Genomic DNA, 25,853 nt, shown 5'->3' with positions numbered 1-25,853 from the left:
CTCCATCCCGATCGCGCACCCCGTCCCCCCCCCAAAAAGCACAAAAACGCTTCCGTGGTTCCCCCGGTGCCGCCCGATCATGGCGATCGTGGCATGGAGACCACTCCGCGGTGCAAGTTGCGCTGCGCAAACATGGTTTCAGCCCGGGCGGGAGGCGGGAGGCGGGAGGCGGGGGCGCGGGCGGGCGGGGGGGAAGGGACGGGGCCGGGGGCGGGGGGAGGGGGCGATCCCACGGCGCCAGCAGCCACGCGGCCTCCCTGGGGACGGGACGTGGAGGGCTTGGGTTTCCGGAATGTCGGTAATCCGTTTCACGGTGGAAAGTTCTGCATTCTCAACTGTTGAAGAAACTCTCGTCTCTTTGACGGGTCTTGGGAGCCCTGCGCAAACAAAGTTGGGAAAGGAAAAAAAAAAAAAGAAACAACCCACCAGTTGTCCTAAAGTCTGAAGGGGGAGGAATGCGCCCCAGCCCCCGAGCCCGGTGGCGCCGTGGTGGCGGCCCACGCGATCAATAAATAACTCGCCCGCGTCTGCCGCGAATGCACTTGCGGGCGGGCCGTTCGCGACGTAAAAATGAAAGTAAAAAGATGGGAGTGTGTGTGTGTGTGTTGTTTTTTTGCAAAAGACACACTGTAACATGGAAGAAGGGCGTGCGTTCCCCCATCGGACGAGCCTATTGTTCCGAGCTGAGCTCACCCCCATGACTCACTCCCCAACTGTTCCACCCGCGCCACCGAGCAGCCGGGGCACCACCGCCATCCACGGGGAGCCACGCATGTCGCGGCCCCCACCACCGCCGCCGCCACTGCCACTGCCACGCAGGCACTGCCACCCTCCCAATTTCCACGAACCCCGTAAATGCAAACCCGAATTTCGAGCTGGTTTTTTTTTTTTTTTTTTTTTTTTTGCTTTTGGTTTCAGCGCGCTCATTTCTTTCCCGTTGCGCGCAGGAAGGGAAGGGCGCGCTTCGGTTTCCTTTCTCTTCACTTTCATTAAAATGCAATCGAGCCAAGGAGTTTCTATTTCAAAGCGAGATCCCCGTGTGCGGAGGCAGTTTATTGGAAATTCTAGAGAAAAAGTCCCGAAAGATTCCATCTTCAGAATCGGAGACGCGCTCTGGCGTTCTTTAGTAACTTTTGGAAAATGCAACGGCACGCTTTTGATACTTTGTTTCATGGGCGTAGTTTACGGGGCCCGGGCGTTCGGTAGGGAATCTTGTCTCGGGTCATCAATGATAGTGATTTCCTAGCCTCGGCTCCAAAAAAACACACAACACAACATTAATTAAAAAATCAGAATATTCATGAGGTTTTTTATGGTCCGACTCAGAGCTTCGGGAGCCATGACTTTTTCTCGCCGCCGGGACGGGAGGAAGCGCTGTCGGCGATGTTGGCACCTGAGCGAAACCAGAATTGAGATCCACAGGAGAAAGGGGGTGACGTCCATTTGTTTGGTCCCCTCGTCCTGTTTTTAATTTGCGGAAATGTGTTTTTTGTGTTGTGTGTGTGTGGTTTTTTTTTTTTTTTAATCCCATTAAAACGTGCGACGCGTTTTTGAATTCACGGGGTCTGGGGAGGAAGTGGTTTTGTGTTAGTGAAGTTTGTTTAAACAAATGACTGAGGTTTTTGTTTTTTTTTTTTTCTCGCTCTGTCTGGCCAAGCAGAATGGCTACACTTTTTTTTTTTTTTCTTAAGAGCATGAAAATACTGACCAGCCAGGATTTTTTACCACCCTCTCTCCTTTTGTGACGCAAGATAACGAGGCGCACACCAATGGCGCCTTGCACAATGGAGGTTTGTTTTGTTTATTTTTTTAATTTAATGGAGGGATTGTGGATGGTTTAAAATGCCCTCGTGCCCGGACAGAAAGGGGAGAAGAAGGAGGAGAAAAAAAGAGGCATAATGAGCCCTTTCTAAACAAGTTTAGCCATAGACCCACGCGCGCTCGCTCGCCCAAGTCCCTTTCTGCATACATACCCTTGGGGTATTTTCAACACGTTCTCCTTGTCTCATTGCAATTTTAAAGTTAAAAAAAAATGCGCGGAGGTTGTTTCGAAGCAGTTTAAGTTGCCGATAAATAAAGATGCAATTTATAACTTGGTGCGGAAAGTGGCGCAAAGTCCCCACGCGACCCCCCAGCCTCCCCGAACGTGGGTCCCTTACTCCTCAGGCGCTGCGCCCTGCAAACACCTCCTCATTCCGCGGCCCTCGGGGCCGGAAGTATCCTTGCCCCAATGCGATGCGTATCTTTTCGGGTCGGGAGTCTTTACCTCCGATCGCTATCGGGGTTCCATCTCTCCCGCTGACCTGGCCGCAGCCGGCGGGCGTTGGGCATTTATTTCTACGATTCCCTCCCAGCCTCCGCGTGTCTCTCGGACATACGCACTCCCGGGTTCAATGAACAAATACCGAGCCTGCAAAAACTCACCCAAAAGGAGAGATCTTTGCTTTTGGGGGGGGGGGGGGCTGTTTTTTAAAGTCCTTGCTATTAAACACCGCGCTCGGGGTGGTCCTAATGCTATCTGTGCTCTCTCCCTCGGTGTGAATCCGGACATTTCCAGGAAAAAACAGCTAAGGACTATTTTGAAGTTGGGTTACGCTCTGCCGTAAAGTCCCCAGCTTTTTATCGAGCCCAACCCACCGCGTTCTGGTGGCTCCCAACGGCCCTGAGAGATCCCCAAGACACGGGATTGAGCCTCCTGCCATCTTAGCTGCTGGCTTTCAGGGTTTGTCTCCCGCTGGTCAGCTCTATGTCTCCGGCAAGTCCCAGCCTCTCTTGTCCCCAGCACTCCCGTCGGTGGAGACATGCCGACCCCCTTCTGTGAGGTCTGAGGGTGGGATGTGGAAATTGCGCTGGAAACCTGTGGCCATGCGTAGGGGCCCTGGGACTTCCAGCTGCAAGCGGGGACCGGGAGCAGATGACTGGGGTGGGAATGCCGGCCTCTGCCGCCTCCACGCCCGCCGGGTGGCTCGGGGCAGCCACTCTCTGGGCCCCCGGCCTCCATTTGGGGAAAGGTCGGGCTGCGTGTCTCCGAGTCACGGTGATGAAATCGGGCCTTGCAGGCCCAGCTCTTAGCGCGGGGAGCAGTAAATGCCCCCTAAATGGCAGGCACCTTCCTGCTAATGATAGCAAACATCCATTTTGTGCTTTTCAGCCGTTCGGTACCTTCAGCTTTTATTTCTAGCCAGCCCTCAGAAGAGAGAGTCATTTTCATTAGGAAGTTTTTGTCTGCCCAAAAGAAAAAACAAAAAAAAAATTGTTTTATTTTTGTTTTGTTTTGTTTTTTTGCTCAGCCGGTGGGGCTTGGTCTTAGGTCCAATGATTATTTTATTTTTTGCTTCTTCTCGGCGGAAAGCAGCCCAGGAACGGAGCCAGCGGACCACGGTTTATTTTATTTCTCCTCATCACGTCGCCCCCGTGGCTTCTCTGCCTGTTCCCTTCTTCCCGTCCTCCGGAGGCATGAGGAGAATCGTTTTCCATATTCCTCTCCTCCTCCTCATTATTTATTTCGTAACAGTTCGCCATCAAAACCTAGAAAGGTACTCATCCCGGAGGACTTACTTGCTTCGGGTGTTTACACGGCGTCTGACGCCTAACAGAGTATGAGGCACATTTCCATTTGTTTAAAAAAAAAAAGCCAAAGACGGGGGACACAGGGCCCCCCCATGGCAGAGTCAGCAAGATAAGCACCCGGGAGCCAGCAGGCCGATTCCTGGAATCCTGGCAGCCAAGGCGAAAACTGCCAGGCAACCCCATCTGCATATGCACACACATCTTCCTTTGCAGGTACATTTGCTAGGAAGTGCAAAGGCGTCGCTTTCCCCAGAAAGGTTGCATCAGGAAGGAGCCAGGCTCCCGTTAGCCCCGACTGCTTCTCTCTCAGATCCTCCGGGAACCACTGGGAGACGAAGGAAAGTGAGAACCAACCAGTGTCCCTGCCCCAGGACAAAGCATGTGGCGTGAGTCACCGAACTAATATACCGCGGCCACCGGCCAGGTTTGGGCCCGGCCCTGGGAACTCCAGGATGAAAAGACCATGCTTCCTGCCCTCGCGCAGAGAACACTTGCGGAAGGAAGGAGAAACAAAACATAAAATTGTCTGTTTCTTTATCCCCAGCCGGGATGGCTCGGTGGTTGAGCGTTGACCTATGAACCTAGAAGTCATAGTTGGATTCCCCATCAGGGCACATGCCCGGGTTGCGGGCTCGATCCCCAGTGTGGGGCATGCAGGAGGCAGCCGGTCCATGATTCTCTCTCATCGTGGATGTCTCTTATCTCTCTCTCTCCCTCTTCCCAGCTCTCTGACATCAATCAAAATATATTTTAAAAAAGGAATGAGTGACAGAGCTGGGGTGTGAACCTACAGCCCAGGTTCCCTGTGAGCTGGCCACGGCCTGCGCTCAGGGCGTGAATGCAAGCATCTCGAAATGGTAAACACCAATTTTTTTTAAAAAAAAGTAGACAGACAAACCGAGGTGACTGGGGCCCTTCAAAATGTGGCCCAGCCGGCACGCCACGGGGCGTAGGCCGTTTCTAAATTGTCGCCTTACATCTCGCCAGCGCAGCTCCTGGGCTGCTCGCTTTATTTGTTTTTTCATATATTTTGGACAACTGTATACGCTCAGAGGAACGCCACCATCGCCCCTCCTGCCTGAGGCCACGCCCAGGGTGTCCCGGGCCCGCACCAGGGGACACCTCCCGGCAGGAGCCATTGGGGTAGATGACAGCCTGATTTTTTTTTTTTTTTTTGCATGGACGATCTCATCAACATGCATCGACGATCTCATCAACATGCGTCGACCTGTGTTATTCTGTAAGCCAAGCCCTGGCCGGTGTGGCTCAGTGGGTAGACCATCGGCCAGTGGACCGAAGGGCCCCAGGTTTGATTCCGGTCAATGGCACGTACCTTGGTTGCAGGCTCCTCCCCTGTCCGGGCCCTGGTCAGGGCGCGTGCAGGAGGCAACCCATTGATGTGTTTCTCTCACATCGTTTCTCTGTGTCTTTCCCTCTCTCTTCCACTCTCTCTAAAAATCAATGGAAACATATCCTTGGGTGAGGATTTAAAAATAAAAAATCTGTAAGCTGAGACCCATCGATGTTGCCCACTTTTTCCCGTTCTTTCTGTTTCTCCATTTAAAAAAATATATATTTCTTTATTGATTTCAGAGAGGAAGGGAGAAGGAGATAGAGAAACATCCATGATGAGAGAGAATCACCGATCAGCTGCCTCCTGCACACCCCCCACTGGGGATCGAGCCCACAACCCAGGCCTGTGCCCTTGACCGGAATCAAACCCAGGACCCTTCCGTCCACAGGCCGACGACGCTCTATCCACTGAGCCAAACCGGCTACGGCTCCTTTTTTTTTTTTTTTTTTTTTTTTTTTTAAGCAACACGTCTCTTACCATCGTCAGTAACTTCAGGGCCGAGTTAAGGGATTGCTCTGTGGATACATAGATTTACATTGTTGCTCCCCGTCGGAGTCCAGTGTAAAGACAGGCAGGAAACCCCAGATCAAGGCAGTAGGGTTTCTGGCTGCCTTCTCCTGGCTGCGTGTTGGATGTGGACTAATTTGCAGATTGTTTGTATTCATTTAAAAACAAAAAAAAAAAACAACAAAAGCCAAGCCTGCCCGTTTCCAAAGAGACAGAGGCACGCGGCCGCCGTACCTCCGCTCGCAGACGCACCAGGAGACTTGAAAGCCGGCCAGGATTTGTAAAATAGTGGATTGGGATAATGGTGTGTGTGTGTGTGTGTGTGTGAGTGAAACACCTGGCTAATTTCATATAAAGTGTTTACACTTCATCTTGCTGGCAAGGGATTTTCTATGTAGGTGGTGGAGGATTTCCTGTAAATTTTGCAAGCTCCCGGGCAGGCCCAGTCGCAATAGGTAGGTACGTCCCCGCTGTGGCCGGAGGCACGCAGGCCCATGTCTTCACCTCCTGTTGTTACCGCCTGTGGGAGGCGGCGGCTGGGTGCCGCACGGGGCGGCCTTGCAACTCCCGGCCGGACTGTGGGACGCGCGCAGGTACCTTGGTGAACGTGAGCGAGGATGGCCTTTTTAGGAATTCCAGAGAACTGAGCCTCTTCTCCCCGGACGCATTCTCCGGGTCGGAATCGCTGTCTCCGGGGACCTCGTGGGTGAAACAGATATTTCGAGCATGACCGAGCTTATTAGGAGCCCCAGGCGCTTCCTCTACTGGGGTTCAGACGTTGCAAAGGATGCGGGGGGGGAGGAACTGTGGGCGTGCAATGCCGAGGGAGGGGGAAGATGGAAGCAACAGGTTCAAAACGCCTCTCGCAGAGCCCCGGGTGGGCTGAGAATGGGGATCTAGGAAGATATGTGCTTCCCACGCGTGGGGCCGGAGCAAGTGGGCTGTGGGGGGGTGGCTGAGGCATGATTATGTGGATGGGGGTGAGGGCGTGCATTTGGGGTGCAGATGCATTTTATAGGCTTGATCTTAGACTGGGTGGCGTGGGGGACCAGTGCTGTTGGGAGACGGTTTCAGAGTTGGAAAATGGGGGAGGGGGTCCATTTTGCAATTTGCAACAGTATCCAGGGAATGGATTTGTGGGTGTTTATTCGCTGCTGTAGGGGGGGAACATCACATTGTCCTGTGACAGGGGCCTGGGCCCAGCTCCACCCCCACCCGTGCTGTGCGTGGGGTGACTTTCGCAGCCTGGGCTCCCCTGGCCCTTCCCTTTCTTCTTCTGCCAGACGAAGACAAGACACGCTCGCCCGCATGCCAAATTCTCGGGGTTGCTTTCAGCCCCAGAAAAAACCGATGACTCCTCGCTTTGGGCACCCGTCTCGCTTTCAAAGATGCTCCAGACTCCGACTCCGGCAAAACAAAGCCTCGCGCAGCCCAGACTGGGGGCGGGGCGTGGGCCTTAGGTGAGAGGTCCTCCCAGGTGAACGGAAACCAAGAAGCACAGGTACCACACACACACACACACACACACACACACACACACACACACACACACAGCCCTCCCTTCAGCGCGCCCCACTTAACAAGCGTTTGCACAGAGTCTGGCCCGAGCTGCTGCGATGAACAAACGCTGACTTCAGGCTTTACCCGGGGGTTTCAGGTCACTCCGATTGTTTGCAAAACATGTTCTTTTTTTTCTTTTTTTTTTTGTCACTTGCCAGTACTTGTTCTCTCTCTGTGTGAGCAAAACGCAGACGCTTCCAAAGGGATGATGTGCAAAGTGGGGCCCGCGCCCCGGTCTCGTGCGCCCTCTGCTGGCCGTGAGGATGCGCTGCAACTCGGCACAGCGGCGGCTTGGCCCTGATATTCAAGGAGGATTTGCTAAGAGAGAGGACTCTTTAGACCAGCGGTTCTCAACCTTCCTCATGCCGCGACCCTTTCATACAGTTCCTCATGCTGTGGTGACCCCCAACCATAAAATTATTTTCGTTGCTACTTCATCACTGTCGTTTTGCTACTGTGATGAATCGTCATGTAAATACCTGATAGGCAGGATGGATTTTCATTGTTACAAATTGAACATAATGAAAGCATCGTGGTTCATCACAAAAACAATATGTAATTCTATACAGTATGTGTTTTCCGATGGTCTTAGGCGACCCCTGTGAAAGGGTCGTTCGGCCCCCAAAGGGGTCGCGGCCCACAGGTTGAGAACCGCTGCCTCAAACATTTCCAGACTCTTCTTTTCAGTGTATGCAAGTCCAGGATTTTGGATAAGATGTTGGAAGAAGAGATTGATGCTGGAGAGCCCCCCCCCCCTTTTAAAATTTTTATTTTTATTTTTAAGTGACTTGGCTAGTTTGGGGTTTGACAGTGTTTACGGGAAGGGCCAAGAAGTTAGCCTAGGCCCTAGCCGGTTTGGCTCAGTGGTGAGAGTGTCAGCCGGTGGACTGAAGGGCCTGCAGGTTTGAGTCAGGTCAAGAGCACGTACCTCGGTTTCAGGGGGACGTGTGGGAGGCAACCAATCAATGTGTCTCTTTCACATCAGTGTTTCTCTCTGTGTGCCTCATTCCCTCCATTCCGCTCTCTCTTAAAAAAATAAAACGAAAAAAATATCCTCAGGAGGTCAGGGTTCGATTCCCGGTCAGGGCACATGCCCGGGTTGCGGGCTTGATCCCCAATAGGGGGTGTGCAGGAGGCAGCCGATCCATGATTCTCTCTCAGCACTGATGTTTCTATCTGTCTCTCTCCCTCTCCCTTCCTCTTTGAAATTAATAAAAATATAAATTTTTTAAAAAGATCAATAACATGCTTATCCAATGCAATGCCTCCATCACCCACACACACACACAAAAATACGAAGCAACAGGCTTCCATGGGAATGGCAGATTTTGTTTTTTGTTTTTTTAATATATTTTATTGATTTTTTTACAGAGAGGAAGGGAGAGGGATAGAGAGTTAGAAACATCGATGAGAGAGAAACATCGATCAGCTGCCTCCTGCACACTCCCTCCAGGGGATGTGCCCGCAACCAAGGTACATGCCCTTGGCCGGAATCGAACCTGGGACCCCTCAGTCCGCAGGCCGACGCTCTATCCACTGAGCCAAACCGGTCAGGGCTGTTTTTTGTTTTTCATTTTCGCACTCATCTTTGCAAGGACAGTTCGTTAACCTCCTGCCCGTGTATGGTTTTCCCGGGGCCCTTGTGACTCATCAGACACATGAACTGTTGCATTTTTGTGGGGGCAGGCGCGTCACGGCCCAGCCCCCCCAAACCTGCTTCTCCTGGGGTTCGCGTGGCCATCATTGTGTGGCCGCCCAAGACACCCTGCTCCCCGCCGTGCCCTGAGGACAGAGCTGGCTCGCCCTGGAAACATGCCTGGCGGGTCTTTTGCGGTTCCCCACAGCCGAACGGAGACTCCAACCTCAGGAAGCAGGGCCGGCCATCAGATTAGGTAACGGGAAGGCGCGCGGTGACGTTACGCTCTGGAGTACGTGTTTCCACGCCCAGACACGTGCCATCAGGAAGGAACACGATCAAAGCAGGGACGACCGGGGAGGCCGGGCGGGCAATAAATGAGTTTCCTGGTGTGTACTCGCTGCTGTCCACGCCTCTCCTTCGTCACAGAAGCAGGGGAGGAGCTGTGTGTTGTTTCTCTCAGGCCACCTAAGATAGACACTTTTATTTCTTTACCTTACTGATGTCAGAGAGGAAGGGAGAGGCGGAGAGAGGGAGAGAAGCATCCATGATGAGAGAGAGTCATGGACGGGCTGCCTCCTGCACGCCCCCTACTGGGGATGGAGCCCGCCACCCGGGCATGTGCCCTGACCCGGAATCAAACCGTGACCTCCTGGTTCCTAGGTTGGTGCTCCACCCCTGAGCCAGACAAGACAGATATTTTCAAGGCACATACTAGATGCTATTTTTAAAAGGCATATTCATTTTTAAGGGCTTAAAAAAAATCGAAACATACAGTAAAAACTTAAGCTCCCAAGAAGAAAATGGACCAAAGACACTAAGAGACATGTAAAGGGACCACAAGTGATTTTTTTGGAAAAAAAAAATGTGGGTGGTGGGGACCCCCAGCCTCACTAGCAGTCACAGAATTGAGACAAGCTCTCTATTTCCCCTTCTATCGTTAGAGAAGAGAGAAATGGGGCTACTGGCCATTTTTTCCTCCTTTTCACAAAGATGTGCCCCTCTCAAGGCTAAGCTCAAAGCTGTAGCAAAGAGTGCACCATGGCCCGACCGCCGTGGCTCAGTGGTTGAGCGTCAACCTATGAACCAGGAGGTCACGGTTCGATTCCCGGTCAGGGCACGTGCCCGGGTTGCAGGCTCGATCCCCAGTAGCAGGCGTGCAGGAGGCCGCCGGTCCATGATTTCTCTCTCATCATGGATGTTTCTCTCTCTCTCCCCTTCTTCCTCCCTCTCTCTGAAATCAATAAAAACATATTTTAAAAAGTAAGAAGGAATGTTCTTTGCGGCTCCCACTGGATAGCCTGGATGTATACAGTAGGCATCTATCAGCAGCATGGATACCTGGGTCGATACCAGGAAGGCGTGTCACTGCCCAGCACCGGTGTTGAGATGCAGCCGCAACCACAAAGCCAGAGGCCTCCCTCGCCCTCTGAGCCGAGCTTGCACTTGAACGCGAGCCCCCGGTGTGTGTGTCCCTGCGGGGCCCGGGCCTGCCTTGTTAGGAAATCGGCGGCGACGCCGCGGAGCCCGCGGGGCCTCGCATAGCTCCGTGTACAGTAACGGAGAGTGGAACCGGGGCCGCGAGCTCGGAGCCTCAGACAAGCGATAAATATAGACTCCTCTCCCAATTCCTCTACCGTTAGTCATGGAGGGACAGGGCGCGTTTCATAAACTTATAAGGAATATACAAACAGTTCCCGATCTAAAATAACTTGGAGTCATTTTGAAGTGTGTGAAAAGGATATTTTTTATCCCCTCTCCGCCCTGGCCATTGACGCATCTGTGACAGGCGACGGGCGTCTTTATGTGGCCGTGCCTGGCGGTCACAACGCTGGGGAAGGTGGAGCAGAATCTATGGGGATCTTTCTCCTTCCTTCCTTTCTCTCTCTCTCTCTCCCCCTCTCCCTCCTCCTCCGCCTCCTCTTCTGGAGAAATACTACAAAATAATAAGAATAAAATTTCAAAAGCAGGCTGAGGGGGTGTGAGTTGTGTGTGAGACAGCTGTGCGTCCCTGATGAAGAACTGGACACAGGCCACCCTCATCACCCTTCACTAGAGCAGGCGGGTCCTGCCTGGTCCGGGGAACTGTCTCCCCCAACTTTTCCTTGATTTTTTTTCTCCCATTAAATCTTGTCTAGCCCGGCCCGCAAGGCTCAGTGGTTGAGCATCGACCTAGGAACCAGGAGGTCACGGGTTCCATTCCCCTTCGGGGCACAGGCCCGGGTTGCGGGCTCCATCCCCAGTGTGGGGCGTGCAGGAGGCAGCCGATCCATGATTCTCTCTCCTCATCGATGTTTCTCTCTCTCTCCCCCTCTCCCTTCCTCTCTGATGATAAAAATATTTTTATAATAAAATAAAATGGATTTTAAAAAAAACCCATAACCCACAGCCCCGCCAGAGGATTCCTGCCCGCCCTACGTTCCCCGCGGGTGGCGAGCCTGCTTTGTATCTTTGCGCTGGCGGCAGCCTTTTCTCCCCTCTCACTAATGAGCTCTTGAAATTTTTACTTGATACTGTTGCCATTGTAACTTGCCCCCCCCCCGTCTGCTTTCTTGGGGGGCCCTTCTTTCTTCCCCGTCCTCTCAGCAGTCTGCCCAGCACCGCCTGTCGGGTCCGGGAGAGACGGAAGCCGTGTGACCGTATTGTGTGGAGGTGACTGTTGCCTTTGTTGGCTAATGAAACGTTCGCAGCGGCATTCAGGAGCCATCGTCACCCGTTTCCCTGCCCCCCTCGGCCTCCCCTCTGTACCGGCCGGGCAGGGACAAGGTCCCTGGGGCTGGGGGTGGGGTGGGGGGGGCACAGGCTGTTTCTCCCTCTGGCTGAGACTAGGAATTGGTGACGAGTGTGAATCAGACTTGGTCTCGGGAATCAGACTTGTTTGGGGGGGCGGGTTCCGGGGGCCTTGGAGTCTCCCTGCGTCCAGTTGCTCTGTCTAGTAACTCAGCGGTTCTCAAACCTTCTGGCCCTTTAAATACAGTTCCTCTGCCGAACCCGGTTTGGCTCAGTGGATAGAGCGTCAGCCTGCGGACTGAGAGGTCCCGGGTTCGATTCCCGGTCAAGGGCACATGCCTGGGTTGCGGGCTCCATCCCCAGTGTGGGGCGTGCAGGAAGCAGCCGATCTGTGACTCTCTCTCACCATGGATGTTTCTCTCTCTCCCTCTCCCTTCCTCTCTGAAATCAATAAAAATCTATTTTTAAAAAGAGAAAAGCAACATGCTCACCGTGTCCCTTCTGCCCCACAGCCTGCCCGAGCGCGTGCGGGAAGCGGGCGTGCACGGACAACAACGAGTGCTGCCACCCCGAGTGCCTGGGCGGCTGCACGGCCCCCGACGACGAGGCGGCCTGCGTGGCCTGCAAGCACTACTACCACGAGGGCGTCTGCGTGACCGACTGCCCCCCCAACACCTACCGCTTCGAGGGCTGGCGCTGCGTGGACCGCGACTTCTGCGCCACCATCCCCAACGCCGACAGCTTCGAGCTGGAGGGCTTCGTCATCCACGACGGCGAGTGCATGCAGGAGTGCCCCTCCGGCTTCATCCGCAACGACAGCCTGAGGTCGGTCTCCCGGCCTGGGGGTCCCCCGGGCCCCAGCCTTTGTCCCGTCTTTGGTGGGGGGACCCTGGGGGAGGTGACAGGGGTGGGTCCACCTGAGAGAGCGGGCCTACATTACATGTTTACAAATAGAAAGGCCGTCCCAAAATTCACGCAAGAAGTAATGTTGATAGAAAACACAGGTTTATAATGAAAAATTGTAAATTTTTTATTGGTTTATAAAGTATACAGTCTAGGGTTATGTATGGAATAGCATATCAGGTACATGGCCTCCACGGCTTTGCTGGCACGTACGCAGTCTTTTGTTGAAATTTTCCGTGGCCGTTTTTGCATACATGTGGCTGAGTTTCGATGAGGCTCATTTTCATCTTGATGGCTTGGTTCATCGACAAAATGGTCGCATTTGGGGTTCAGAAAATCCACGAGTGATTGTTGGGAAACAAATGCGTCCACAACGTGTCACTGTTTGGTGTGGGCGTTGGGCTGGAAGCATCATCAGACCATTCTCCTTCGAAAATGCGGCCGCTCGGGCAATGACAGTTAATGGTGCTCGCTATCGCGACGTGATAATCCAATTTACCCGATATGCTATTCCCTGCGTAACCCTAACCTGCATACTTTGTGAATCAAAAGAAAATTTACAATTTTTAATTACAAACCTGTGTTTTCCATCAAAATTTACTTCTTACGTGAATTTTGGGACACCCAATATTTTCAACAACCACCACCACCACACAGCGGTGTGGATCGCGTGGCCGGCTAGAATGAACACGGATCCGTGTGGGCTCTCTTCAGGGCGAGGAGGCACTGACCTCGCATTTGGGGGGGGCTTCTTTCTCTCCCGCAGCATGTACTGCATCCCCTGCGAGGGGCCGTGCCCCAAAATCTGTGAGGAAGACAAGGGGACAAAGACCATCGACTCGGTGACCTCGGCTCAGATGCTCCAGGGCTGCACCATCTTCAAGGGCAACCTGCTCATTAACATCCGCAGGGGCAGTAAGTGTCTCTCCCTCCCTCCCTCCCTTCCCCCTCCCTTCCCCCATGTCCGCCTCCCTCCCCCGCCCGCATCCTGCAGGATCTCTTGGTTTTCTTGGGTTGGTGCCCTTTCTACCCGTCCCCGACTCACAACTAAAATACAGGCCTGGAAAAACAGCGCGGCGCCCAGCCCGCTGGCTCAGGGGTTGAGCATCGACCCAGGAACCAGGAGGTCACTGTTCCCTTCACCATCAGGGCGCATGCCCTGTTGTGCACTCGATCCCCACTAGGGGGCGTGCGGGAGGCAGCCTGTCCATGATTCTCTCTCATCATGGACGTTTCTCTCTTTCTCTCCCTCTCCCTTCCTGTCTGAAATCAATAAAAATATGCGTTGTGCTTTGTTTTTTTAAGAAAAACAAAACACAACAGAAAGCTGCTCCCCAGACGCGGTGGCCTGAGCTAATTGGCGGGTGGCATTTACGATTTTACTTTCTCTTCCTCCGCCTGGGAGCGACCCCGACCGGCCTCCTACAAAAACACCTTCCACCGCCTGGGGGTGGGGGTGGGGGGTGGCGGGGGCTCCCGCACCAGCAGCCTGAGCATCTCAGAGTCACCCCCATAGCAGGCCCTGCCACGGCGACGCTCGCCACGCGTGTGAGTGGGAACCCGGGTGCTCCCCCCTTGTGCTGAGCGAGAGCTGCGTGACGCGGTGCCCCCCCTTCCCGCAGATAACATCGCCTCGGAACTGGAGAACTTCATGGGGCTCATCGAGGTGGTCACGGGCTACATCAAGATCCGCCACTCCCACGCGCTCGTCTCCCTGTCCTTCTTTAAGAGCCTCCGCCAGATCCTCGGGGAGGACCAGCTGGAGGGGTGAGTGCTGCCCGCCCGCGCCTGCGCGGCCCAGGGTCGGCTGGGCCCTTGGGGGGTTCTGTGTTCCCGAGGTAAGAGCCCCCTCTTGTCAGGAAGAAAAAAGGAGCGCTGGCCGGTGTAGCTCAGCGGTTAGAGCGTCAGCCTGTGAACCAGGAGGTCCCCGGTTCGGTTCCCGGTCAGGACACAGGCCCGGGTTGCACTGTGGCTCGATCCCCAGTAGGGGGCGTGCAGGAGGCAGCCAATCCGTGATTCTCTCTCATCATGGATGTTTCTCTCTCCCTCTTCCTTCCTCTCTGAAATCAGTAAAAAAAAAATTTTTTTTTAAAAATATAGTCTTTGGATGTAAAGGCAGTGAGCCTTGGAACAATGAGGAAATTGCGCTTACTGAGTAACTGACTGGACAGGGGTTTCGGTGTTGTTTCTCTGTCCCTTACGCCGGCTCCGCATGCCTGGGTCTTGTGGCTCCTGGGATCCGGTCCCCCGGCCTTCTCCGTGCTGTAGACAGGCTTTGTGTTCGCGGCGGAAAGATCGCCTTGCTTCTCCGAGAGGTTCGCCCCACACACGGCCTTTCCGCGTGCCTGTGGCTCACGCGTCAGACTCCCGGTTCCGGATGCTTTTTAAATTTATTTTTACTGATTTCAGACAGGAAGGGAAAGGGGTGGGGGGGAGAGAAAGAGAGAGAGAGAGAGAAAGAGACATCAGTGATGAGAGAGACGTAACGACTGGTTGTCTCCCACACCCACCCAGAACCAGGGCCGGGGATGGAACCTGTACCCCAGGTATGTGCCCGTGACTGGGAACGGGGCCTGAGACCCTTTGGTCTGCGCGCCGACACTCTAACCACATAGCAACCCCGGCCAGGGCTCCGTATCGACGTGAATACACGGCCCTCGCGTCCCGTGATCGCCACTGTGAACGGTAGCTGTTCGCATAGGCCACCGACGGCTCCGCTTCTCACGGCCGAGACCGTGCCCTCCAGAGCCGCACGGCCACGGGGACGTGTGGGGCCAGCGGCTGGAGCGGAGGGGGCCGGGGCGCCGGGGCGCTCACGCCGGCCGCTGTGTTGGCAGGAACTACTCCTTCTACGTCCTGGACAACCAGAACCTGCAGCAGCTGTGGGACTGGGACCACCACAACCTGACCATCAAGTCCGGGAAGATGTACTTCGCCTTCAACCCCAAGCTGTGCGTGTCCGAGATCTACCGCATGGAGGAGATGACCGGGGCCAAGGGGCGCCAGGGCAAAGGCGACATCAACACCCGGAACAACGGGGAGCGGGCCTCCTGTGAGTGGGTGCCTGTGTGCCCACACATGTATGTGCGTGTGCATCTGTGCACACATATGTATGCATGTGTGCACATGGTGCACACGTGTGTGCGTGTGTTGACGACATGCAGCTCAATCTCTGCCTTTGCTGTCTCTTAATTCTCCTCTAATCCAAACCCTGTGGGCCCCGCTGGGTAATGAAGGGACCCGTCTTCCAATCGAGACCATCCGTGTGTGTGTGTGTGTGTGTGTCCCTCCTCATTCCACCCGGGGGGCAGGGGGAAACACGGGGCCTCCTTCAGGAGCCCTCGGGAGCTCCGTGGGGTGAAATCCATATTTGGGTTGTTTCTTAGTAGGAATAAGAAAGCCACTGAGACGTCCAGAGAGGAGCTGTGTGTGTGTGTGTGGGGGGGGTGTCCATGCTGCCTCCTGGGCCCTCCCCCGCTGTCACATCACATCCGTCGCTGCCTGTGACCGCAGTCAGGGAGCAGCAGCCTTAGAGAGGAGGGAAGCGGCGCGGGGCAGGGGACCCCGCAGACACGGGGAGCAGGAGGTGGTGGGGGTCCACCCCTCACGGCTGTGCTCCGCGCCCCAGGTGAGAGCGACATGCTGCACTTCACCTCCACCAACACCTGGAAGAACCGCATCATCGTCACGTGGCACCGGTACCGGCCCCCAGACTACAGGGACCTCATCAGCTTCACCGTCTACTACAAGGAAGCGTGAGTCCTGCCGGCGGCCCGTCCGGGGGGGGCGGGGGCCCCCTGCTTCCTCCGCTGTCACCCGACGTCCCTCACTGCCAGTGGCAGCCACACGTGGGGAGGCACTGGCTTCAGGGGGTGGAGGCGTTTGAATAAAATAAATGCAAAGGAGTCCGGCCCGGGTGGCCCAGGGGTTGAGCGTCAACCTAGGAGCCAGGAGGTCACGGTTTGATTCCCAATCAGGGCACCTGCCCAGGTTGCAGGCTCGACCCCCAGTAGGAGGCATGCAGGAGGCAGCCGATCCATGATTCTTTCTCATCACGGAAGTTCCTCTCTCTCTCCCTCTCCCTTCTTCTCTCTGAAATCAATACCAATATATTTTTTTTAAAAAAAGAAAGGGGTTGTTTTCAATAATAATAATAAGATAAATAGGTAGATAAACATAAACAAAATAAAAAAAGAGCAGGGAGGGTTTCTGAGAGCCTGGGTCGGTCGGCGCCCAGGGCGGCCCTGAGCCGCTCGCCCGCCCGTCTCCCAGGCCCTACAAGAACGTCACCGAGTACGACGGCCAGGACGCCTGCGGCTCCAACAGCTGGAACATGGTGGACGTGGACCTGCCCGCCAACAAGGACATGGAGCCCGGCATCCTGCTGCACGGCCTGAAGCCCTGGACGCAGTACGCCATCTACGTGAAGGCCGTGACCCTGACCGTGGTGGACAACGACCACATCCGGGGGGCCAAGAGCGGCATCCTCTACCTCCGCACCAACGCCTCAGGTACCGCGTGCACAGCCATGTCCGCCCCCGCAGGCGCTCTCCTCTCCCTCTTTTCTTCCCTCCCTCTCTCCTTCTCTCTCCCTCTCCCTCTCCCTCTTCCTCTCCCTCTCTCTCTCTCTCTCTCTCTCTCTCTCTCTCTCTCTCTCTCTCTCTCTCCTCCCTCTCTCCTTCCAGCCCCTTTTACTTCCCCTTTTCATCTGGGTTCTTGCCGTTTGAACCCGTGACTCCCAAATCTCAGATGAAACAAACACGCTGCTCATGTTCGCCGCCAGCAGCACGTGTGCAGACTCCACGTGTGGACTCGCTGGGGGCTCCCGGGCATCCTCCCGCCCCGGGTCCCTCACCACCTTGTCGGGCCGCCGCTCAGCCACGTGTGGCTCCCCGAGGTGACCGGTCGTGGATGCCCCAGATGCCGGCACTGGCCTGCGCTCTCGGCCCTCGCTGTGCCTGTCCGCGCGCGGCCCTCCTCTCCCGGGGTCTGAGGGCCTGGATCTCGGGTCCCTTCCGGCTCCCAAAACGCCCTCTGTTCTCCTTCCAGTGCCTTCCATCCCCCTGGACGTCATCTCGGCCTCCAACTCGTCCTCCCAGCTGATCGTCAAGTGGAACCCGCCCTCCCTGCCCAACGGCAACCTGAGCTACTACATCGTGCGTTGGCAGCAGCAGCCGCAGGACGCCTACCTGTACCAGCACAACTACTGCTCCAAAGGCACGCGGCTGCGGCGGGAGGGGGGGCGGGGGGGCGCCCCGGGAGCCTGTGGCCCAGCCCCCAGAGGACGCGGGTCAGGTCGGGGGCCGTGACCTCCCAGCGGGGTGACCTGGCTCTCCGGCGCCTCTCTCCCCCGAGCAGACAAGCTCCCCGTCCGCAAGTACACGGACGGCACCTTCGACATCGAGGAGGTGACGGAGAACCCCAAGACCGAGTCGTGCAACACCCCCAAGGGGCCCTGCTGCGCGTGTCCCAAAACCGAGGCCGAGAAGCAGGCGGAGAAGGAGGAGGCCGAGTACCGCAAAGTCTTCGAGAACTTCCTGCACAACTCCATCTTCGTGCCCAGGTGCCCTCCCAGCCTGTCCCCTCCCCTCCCCCTGTGGTGGTGGGTGGATCCGTGACTTCGGGCGGCACCAAGTCGCCATCAAGGGAGGGACAAGCGCCTGGCGGCCGGCGTGGCTCAGTGGTTACACGTTGACCTCTGAACCAGGAGGTCACGGTTCCATTCCCAGTCAGGGCACATGCCCGGGTCGCAGGCTCCATCCCCAGTGGGGGGCGTGCAGGAGGCAGCCAAACCATGATTCTCTCTCATCATGGATGTTTCTCTCTCCCTCTGCCATCCTCTCTGAGATCAATACAAATATATATTTTAAAAAATAAAAATGAAAAAATAGGAAGGAAATCCCTGTACTGTTGGTTGGCTCTTCGCCAGGAGGGCTGCATCGCTCCTTTCATTCCCGGGTGACAAGTTTGCTTTTCTCTCCGTGGCTCCAACGCGAGGCAGAGACGAGACAAAAGCGGTGGAGGCCCCTGCGAGCCTGGTGTGTCTCTCCTTTGCAGGCCCGACAGGAAGCGCAGGGACGTGGGGCAGATCTCCAACACCACCCTGTCCGGCCGGAGCAGGAACAGCACGGTGACGGACCCCTTCAACAGCACGGACTCGGACGACAGGGAGACGGACTACCCTTTCTTCGAGAGCAGGGTGGACAAGAAGGAGAGGACCGTCATCTCCAACCTGAAGCCCTTCACCCTCTACCGCATCGACATCCACAGCTGCAACCACGAGGCCGAGAAGCTGGGCTGCAGCGCCTCCAACTTCGTCTTTGCGAGAACCATGCCTGCAGGTACGGCGCGATCCAGCTGCACCCTCCCCGAGACTCCCCGCTTGTTACAGAATGGGGGCTGCCGGGCCGGCCTGGCGCCGTGGTTGAGCGTCGACCGAGGAACCAGAAGGTCAGGGTTCGATTCCCGGTCAGGGCAGGTGCCCCGATTGCGGGCTTGATCCCCAGTAGGGGGCGTGCAGGAGGCAGCCGATCAGTGATTCTCTCTCGTCGTTGATGTTTCCGTTTCTCTCTCCCTTCCTTTCTAAAATAAATAAAAACATATTTATAAAAATAAAGAAATAAATAAAAAGAGTGAGTGCTCCTGTGGGGGCAGCCTGGTAGACTCCTCCTGGCGACATCACTCCCATCCCAGAATCTCCACACAGAGTACAAAAGAGCACGGAGGTCGCTTCAAGGTCACCGCTGCTCCCCCAGCTGGGTTCAGGGCGTGCATCTCCATGGCCTTTCCCCATCTGTGCCAGGTCCCTCCCGAGTCCTCACGGCTTCAGCGAAGTCCCCAGGTCGCTGCCTTGACTCCGAGTGACCTTCACTCCCCAAGGTCATCTCCTGGAGCCGCCCTTGGTCCTCCTTGTTGGGTCTTCTCCGTCCCCTTGTAGGTCAGAAGCTGCCTGTCACTCAGACAGGCGCCCACCCATCTTTAAGGATGGATGCAGCCCTAGCCGGTTTGGCTCAGTGGACAGAGTGTCAGCCTGCAGACTGAAGGGTCCCGGGTTCGATCCCCAGTAGGGGGCGTGCGGGAGGCAGCCGATCCATGAGTCTTTCTCTCATGGATGTTTTTCTCTCTCTCTCTTCCTCTCTGAAATCAATAGAAATAAAAAACTTTAAGCCGAAACCGGTTTGGCTCAGTGGATAGAGCGTCGGCTTGTGGACTGAAGGGTCCCAGGTTCGATTCCAGTCAAGGGCATGTACCTGGGTTGCGGGCACATCCCCAGTGGGAGATGTGCAGGAGGCAGCTGATCAATGTTTCTCTCTCATCGATGTTTCTGACTCTCTATCTCTCTCCCTTCCTCTCTGTAAAAAATCAATAAAATATATTTTAAAAAAAAACTTTAAAAAAACTTAAAAGGATGGGTGCGGTGCCCAGTTCCCTGTCCCGGAGGTGGCAGGGGCTGGCCGAGGCTGGCATCGCGAGACTCAGGGGGCATCACGTGCCTCCACCTCCCAGATCTGGGCTGGGTGCGGGCCTCCAGCTCACGGGGACTGTGTGGTCGCCGCCCTCCGTCCTGGGTTGGAGGAGGGCGGGCGTGGGTGAGCCCGGCGTTGGCATCCCTCCCGGGGGACGGCATCCGACATCACCGCTTGTGTTTTATGGTTACACAGACGGAGCGGATGACATTCCCGGGCCGATAACCTGGGAGGTGAAGCCTGACAACACCATCTTCTTAAAGTGGCCCGAACCGGAGAATCCCAACGGACTGATTCTCATGTATGAGATAAAATACGGATCGCAGGTCGAGGTAAGATGGGGCCGGGGACCGTGTCCGCGTGTGTCGCCTTCCCAGGAGACCGGGGGTCCCAGTACGGCACAGCCCCTCCTGCTTAGCTTGACTTTAAATAATGAAATAAAGGCTGAGCCCGGCCGGCGTGGCTCAGAGCGTCGACCTGTGAACCAGGAGGTCAGGGTTCAATTCCCGATCAGGGCACATGCCTGGGTTGAGGGCTCCATCCCCAGTAGGGGACGTGCAGGAGGCAGCCGATCCATGATTCTCTCTCATCATTATTTCTCTCTCTCTTCCCCTCTCCCTTCCTCTCTGAAATCAACAGAAATATATTTAAAAAAAAAAAAACAAAAAAAAACAAACTTGGGTGCCTTTGAAGGCTGGCTTGCTTCCCTGCGGTTGCCAATCAGGATCGCGGGCAGGTGGGAGGGAGAGGCTGGGCCGCGAGAGCCGCCCGTTTCTCGCCTGTCTGTGCGAGGTCGACGTGTGTCTGTCTCCCTCCCCCCAGGACCAGCGGGAGTGCGTGTCGCGGCAGGACTACCGGAAGCACGGAGGGGCCAAGCTGCAGAAGCTCAGCCCCGGGAACTACACGGCCCGCATCCAGGCCACCTCTCTGTCGGGGAACGGGTCCTGGACGGAGCCCGTGTTCTTCTACGTCCAGGACAAAGGTGAGGCCGGGGGAGGGAGCCGCTGGGAGGCGGGAGAAACGCGGTTCGGGACTGGGGAAGCCGGGGTCGTCCTGGCCGTTCGCTTCTCTGTCCTGGGAGTGCCGGTGACAGGGACGAGCCGGGGCCGCAGGGAGCTCAGGGCTCTCGGACTCCTAACTGGACTGTGGTGTCGGGGGAGAATTCAGAGCTACTTGGGCAAGGGGTGCCATGCATCTATTCTGTGTGTGTGTGTGTGTATGTGTTTTATATTTTTACTGATTTCAGAGAGGGGAAGAGAGAGAGAAACATCAGTGATGAGAGAGAATCATGGCTGCCTCCGGCACGCCCCCTACTGGGGATGGAGCCTGCAACCCAAGCACATGCCCTGACCGGGAATCGAACCGGGACCTCCTGGTTCATAAGTCAACACTCAACCACTGAGCCACACCGGCTGGGCTATGTGTGTGCGTGTTTTTAAATTGTCTGTGGCACTGTGTTAAGACAGATAAGAAGGCCAGTATACGACTTGAGCACTGGATAAGTAAGAATCTCTCTGCATTTTATTTCAGCAAATGCATGCATTTCCCTTTACAGTCATTAAGCTGCAGACAAAGGCTATTTTGCTGGAGCCCATCGTATAAGCTATGATGGCAGAGTACTCTGTACTTTAAAAAGAAAAACGGGCCCCGGCAGGCATGGCTCAGTGGTTGAGCATTGACCTTTGACCCAGGAGGTCACAGTTCCATTCCTGGTCAGGGCACATGCCCAGGCTGTGAGCTCCATCCCCAGTAGGGGTAGTATGGGAGGCAGCGGAGCCTCGATTCTCTCTCATCATTGATGTTTCTCTCTGCCTTTCCCTCTCTCTCGAAAAATCAATGGAAAAATATCCTCGGATGAGGATTAACAAAAAAAATGAGTGAGTGAATGAATGAATGAATGAAATGAAATGAGTAGCCTGTTCACCTCGTGACCTTTGCCCCTTGCCCCTTGCACTCCCTCAGCAGCGTTTGACAGTCACGCCCACCTGGTCATCGCGCTGCCCATCGCCCTCGTGCTGACCGTCTTGGGGCTGGCCCTCACGCTATACATCATCCACAGGAAGCGGTGAGTGGCGCGGGGGGCAGACGCCCAGGTGGGTGTCGGGCGCTCGGGGGCGACGGGGTGTGAGTTAAGGTCAGCTTTTTGAGGCAACAGTTTGGGGCTCGGAAAAGCTGGTTTTCCAATCTGATGTGCTTCCTGGGAACAGAGAACGTTTTATTTGTTTGTTTCTTTGTTTTGGTGAATCTTCACTCGAGGATATTTTTCCATTGATTCTTAGGGACAGTGGATTGGGGGGGAGGGGGAGGAACATTGATGTGAGAGAGACACATTAAGGGGGTTGCCTCCTGCACATGCCCCGACCCGGGCCAGGATCAGGTTTGCAACCCAGGTACGTGCCTTCGACCGGGAATTGAACTCAGACCCCTCGGGGCGTGGGCCGACGCTCTGTCCACTGAGCCAATCCGGCCAGGATGAGAATGTTTGCGGATGATTCAACAGCGACGCCATTTTTCTGATGGTGACGTCGTCCCCGCACTGGCCACTCAATCACACAGACGCCGCTGCCCTGCTAAGCTCCCCCAAGCCTGATCCGTTAGCCCTGTCAACCCAGTGACCCTTTCTGTTCATTTCCAATGAAGTTCAGAGATGAATGTTCCTTTCAAAACTCTAGTCTGGCCTGGCTGGCGTGGCTCAGAGGTTGAGCATCGACCTATGAACCAGGAGGTCACGGTTTGAGTCTGGGTCAGGGCACATGCCCTCATTGTGGGCTCGATCCCCAGTGTGGGGCGTGCAGGAGGCAGCCGATCCATGATTCTCTCTCATCATTGATGTTTCTATCTCTCTCTCCCTCTCCCTTCCTCTTTGAAATTAATAAAAATATATCTTAAAAATTAATAAATAAAGGCTCTAATCTGCCCTAGCCGGTTTGGCTCAGTGGATAGAGCATCAGCTCAGGGACTGAAGGATCCCGGGTTCGATTCCTGTCAAGGGCACGTCCCTGAGTTGCAGTCTTGATCCCCACCCCAGGAGGCAACCAATCCTGTGTCTCTCTCACATCGATGTTTCTCTCTCTCAGTCTCTCCCCCTCCCTTCCACTCCCTCAAGAAAAAAAAAAAATCAATGGAAAAATATCCTCGCGTGAGGATTAACAAAAAAAATAAATAAAAAAGGTTCTCATCTGAGGGCTCCAAGCTCCACTCACCCTTTCTCCGGGAGCTGAATGAAACAGAATGAATAAAACGGCGACAACAGAGATGCGAGCCTCTACAGAAATGAGTGGGTATGAATGGGGTTTTTTCTTTGCCTAACGTGTCCCCTTTTGGCTAGCGCAGTAATCGGATGGGGAATGGAGTGCTGTACGCATCTGTGAACCCGGAGTATTTTAGCGCAGCCGACGGTAAGCTCAGCTCCCTGCGTGGGGGCGCCGGTCCGGCCGCTTTCGGGAGGGTGGCTCACCTCGGGGAGGAAGAGGTCTGCATGATTTGGAGGTACTCTGTCTTTGGTAACACTTCTTTATATATATATATAAAAAAAAAATCAAAGTTCTTAGCAGTTCGCTGAGTATCTCAAAAATCCCGCACTGCCCAGCCAGTGTGGCTCAGTGGTTGCGCGTCAGCCCATGAAATCTTCACATTCTTTCTTGCCCTTTTTCTTTGAAACCCAGGGTGAGTCCTAGACTTACAGCATATCTCCAGGTGGACTGCTTTCTGGGCCTTATTTTTCATTATTTTTTTAAGCGTATCTTCATTGTGGAAAGTATGACCGATGTCCCCTTTGGTTTTTTGGGTGTTTTTTTTCCCATTGACACCCCCCAACCACCTCCATTCCGCACCTGGAGCTCTTCTTAGGTGCTGTTAGTATCCTCGAATTTTCTGGGGCTCCTTGAGGATTTGAAATGCCAGAATTTGAGGGCACGGTTGCCTCCCGGAATGCACAGCACGTGGGACGTGGCGGGACAAGCCCAGTCGCTGCCCCCCATGTCCTCCTAGGCTGGCTTCGGGAAGCGGCATGGCGCATTCTTCTCCCCAGAGGTCCCCCCCCCAAATCACGTGCTGCCCAGGCGCCCGTGGCTCCCCCCCACCCCCCTTCAGCTCCCTTTTCTTCCTCCGCAGTGTACGTGCCCGACGAGTGGGAGGTGGCCCGGGAGAAGATCACCATGAACCGGGAGCTGGGCCAGGGCTCCTTCGGCATGGTGTACGAGGGCGTGGCCAAGGGCGTGGTCAAGGACGAGCCGGAAACCAGGGTGGCCATCAAGACCGTCAACGAGTCGGCCAGCATGCGGGAGCGGATCGAGTTCCTCAATGAGGCCTCGGTGATGAAGGAGTTCAACTGTCACCACGTGGTAAGAGCAGGCGGATCCCGGCACGGGCAGGACCACGGCGAGACAGGCCACGCCTGTGGGTTTGCCGACTCGCCCCCCTCCGGTGTCCCGAGCCCGCCCCCCCCCCCACCGCCTCACTGCTGCCCCCAGACACCTGTGCACACGGAGACTCTGGGTGTGACAGGCTGTGGCCGTGAATGATGTAAATTTCCAGATGGCCCTTGACAGGAAAAAGGTTCCCCACCCCTGACACGCGGGGGGTGGGCCCGTGCATCGGGGCGGTGGGGGCGCACCCACCCCGCGTGGGTGCTCCTCTCAGTCCTCCTCTCTGTCCCCCTCCCTCCCCCCCAGGTGCGTTTGCTGGGCGTGGTGTCCCAGGGCCAGCCCACCCTGGTCATCATGGAGCTCATGCCCCGCGGAGACCTCAAGAGTTACCTCCGGTCTCTGAGACCGGAAATCGAGGTGCGTTTCGGTTTTGTTTGTTCGTTTGTTTTTAATATATATGTTTTGTTGTTGTTGTGTAACTAACCTCACCCATGCGTATTTTTTCCCATTGATTTTTAGAGATAACCTTGCACGATTTTAGCGCCATCCAAAAAGAAAACATCCATATCTGTTCTGAGCTTCAAATCCTTTTTATAAAAAATATATATTTTTTTGATTTTTTTTTTTAGAGAGAGAGGAAGGGGGAGAGAGAGAGAGAGAGAGAGAGAGAGAGAGAGAGAGAGAGAGAGAGAGAAACATCATCAATTGGCCGCTGTTGGTAAATGTTTCCCAAAAATCATGCTTAATAGAAAAAGACATTTTAAGTTTTTTCCTATTTCGCTTTCCGAAGCAATGGCTAGCACCCAAGGTTATCTTAGCCAAAATTTGGTTAGCATAAGATGTTCTCCGGTAATTTTTAAACAAAACTTTAAGTAACCTCATTGCGGGAGAGCTTACAGCTCTGCCCTCTCCTGCCACCTTTGAATCTCTCCGCACCAGAGGCGGACTCGGCAGCTGGGTTTCACTTCTTATTACAGATTTTAGATTCGAAATACAAATTAAGATTTTAATTTAGACAGGAAACCACATCGAGGTGACCATGGCATTTTTTTTTTTATCAGCCTGATTTAAAAGAGTACCTCTTAATATTCCAATTTCTTTATAGTTTGGCTTTTTTGCACAGGTGATTCTGTTCACGGAGAATGAAACATTTCAGGGTTAGGACATGGAGGGGGCCATGAAGGCATTTCTTCCCATTTTCTTTTTCTTTCTGCTCCTCTATAGGAGCCGAGGGTGCACGGGGAGGAGATTAATCCTCCTCGGCCTCTCCTAAAGGCTCCAGCAAATGAAATTCCATTTCTCACAAGGGGAAACCATTTGGAGGCAAGTTTTTTCCCTGCTGCTGACCTTTTTTTTTTTTTTTTTTTTTTCAAGTTCTGGCTAACTTTTTGGCAAACGTTCAAGATCTCATGTACCTTTTTCAAAAAAACAAGGGTTATGTTCTATAACAACATGCAAAGACTATAAGAGATTACCTTCTAGCCAGGACTGGTTTGGCTCGGTGGATAGAGCGTCAGCCTGCGGACTGAAGGGTCCCGGGTTCGATTCCGGTCAAGGGCATGTACCTTGGTTGCGGGCACATCCCCAGTGGGAGGTGTGCAGGAGGCAGCTCATCGATGTTTCTCTCTCATCGATGTTTCTAACTCTCTATCCCTCTCCCTTCCTCTCTGTAAAAAAAAAAAAAAAAAAAAAAATCAATAAAAATATATTTTTTAAAAAAAAGAAAGGGATGACCTTCTAAAATTTTTAACTCCTTAAGC

At 54.6% G+C, this 25,853-nt stretch overlaps 1 protein-coding gene across 2 annotated transcripts in view; it reads left to right on the top strand.

Moving 5' to 3' along the window:
- Window positions 1-25,853, top strand: part of IGF1R (insulin like growth factor 1 receptor) — a 122,474-nt gene that overhangs the window by 82,078 nt on the left and 14,543 nt on the right. For both annotated transcript variants that reach the window (XM_059678127.1, XM_059678126.1), the window contains exons 3-17: window positions 11,870-12,182; window positions 13,027-13,175; window positions 13,883-14,027; window positions 15,098-15,312; window positions 15,889-16,015; window positions 16,533-16,771; window positions 17,310-17,477; window positions 17,619-17,823; window positions 18,318-18,601; window positions 19,922-20,058; window positions 20,549-20,708; window positions 21,689-21,791; window positions 23,060-23,124; window positions 23,840-24,069; window positions 24,400-24,510. In XM_059678127.1, the coding sequence (XP_059534110.1) occupies window positions 11,870-12,182; window positions 13,027-13,175; window positions 13,883-14,027; window positions 15,098-15,312; window positions 15,889-16,015; window positions 16,533-16,771; window positions 17,310-17,477; window positions 17,619-17,823; window positions 18,318-18,601; window positions 19,922-20,058; window positions 20,549-20,708; window positions 21,689-21,791; window positions 23,060-23,124; window positions 23,840-24,069; window positions 24,400-24,510 (2,651 nt within the window). The remainder of the gene's footprint in view (window positions 1-11,869; window positions 12,183-13,026; window positions 13,176-13,882; window positions 14,028-15,097; window positions 15,313-15,888; window positions 16,016-16,532; window positions 16,772-17,309; window positions 17,478-17,618; window positions 17,824-18,317; window positions 18,602-19,921; window positions 20,059-20,548; window positions 20,709-21,688; window positions 21,792-23,059; window positions 23,125-23,839; window positions 24,070-24,399; window positions 24,511-25,853) is intronic.

Source organism: Myotis daubentonii, chromosome 21 (assembly GCF_963259705.1).
Source record: "Myotis daubentonii chromosome 21, mMyoDau2.1, whole genome shotgun sequence".
Classification (NCBI taxonomy): domain Eukaryota; kingdom Metazoa; phylum Chordata; class Mammalia; order Chiroptera; family Vespertilionidae; genus Myotis; species Myotis daubentonii.
The sequence above is the reverse complement of the archived record's forward strand: the minus strand, read 5'-3'. Positions and strand labels throughout refer to the sequence as shown.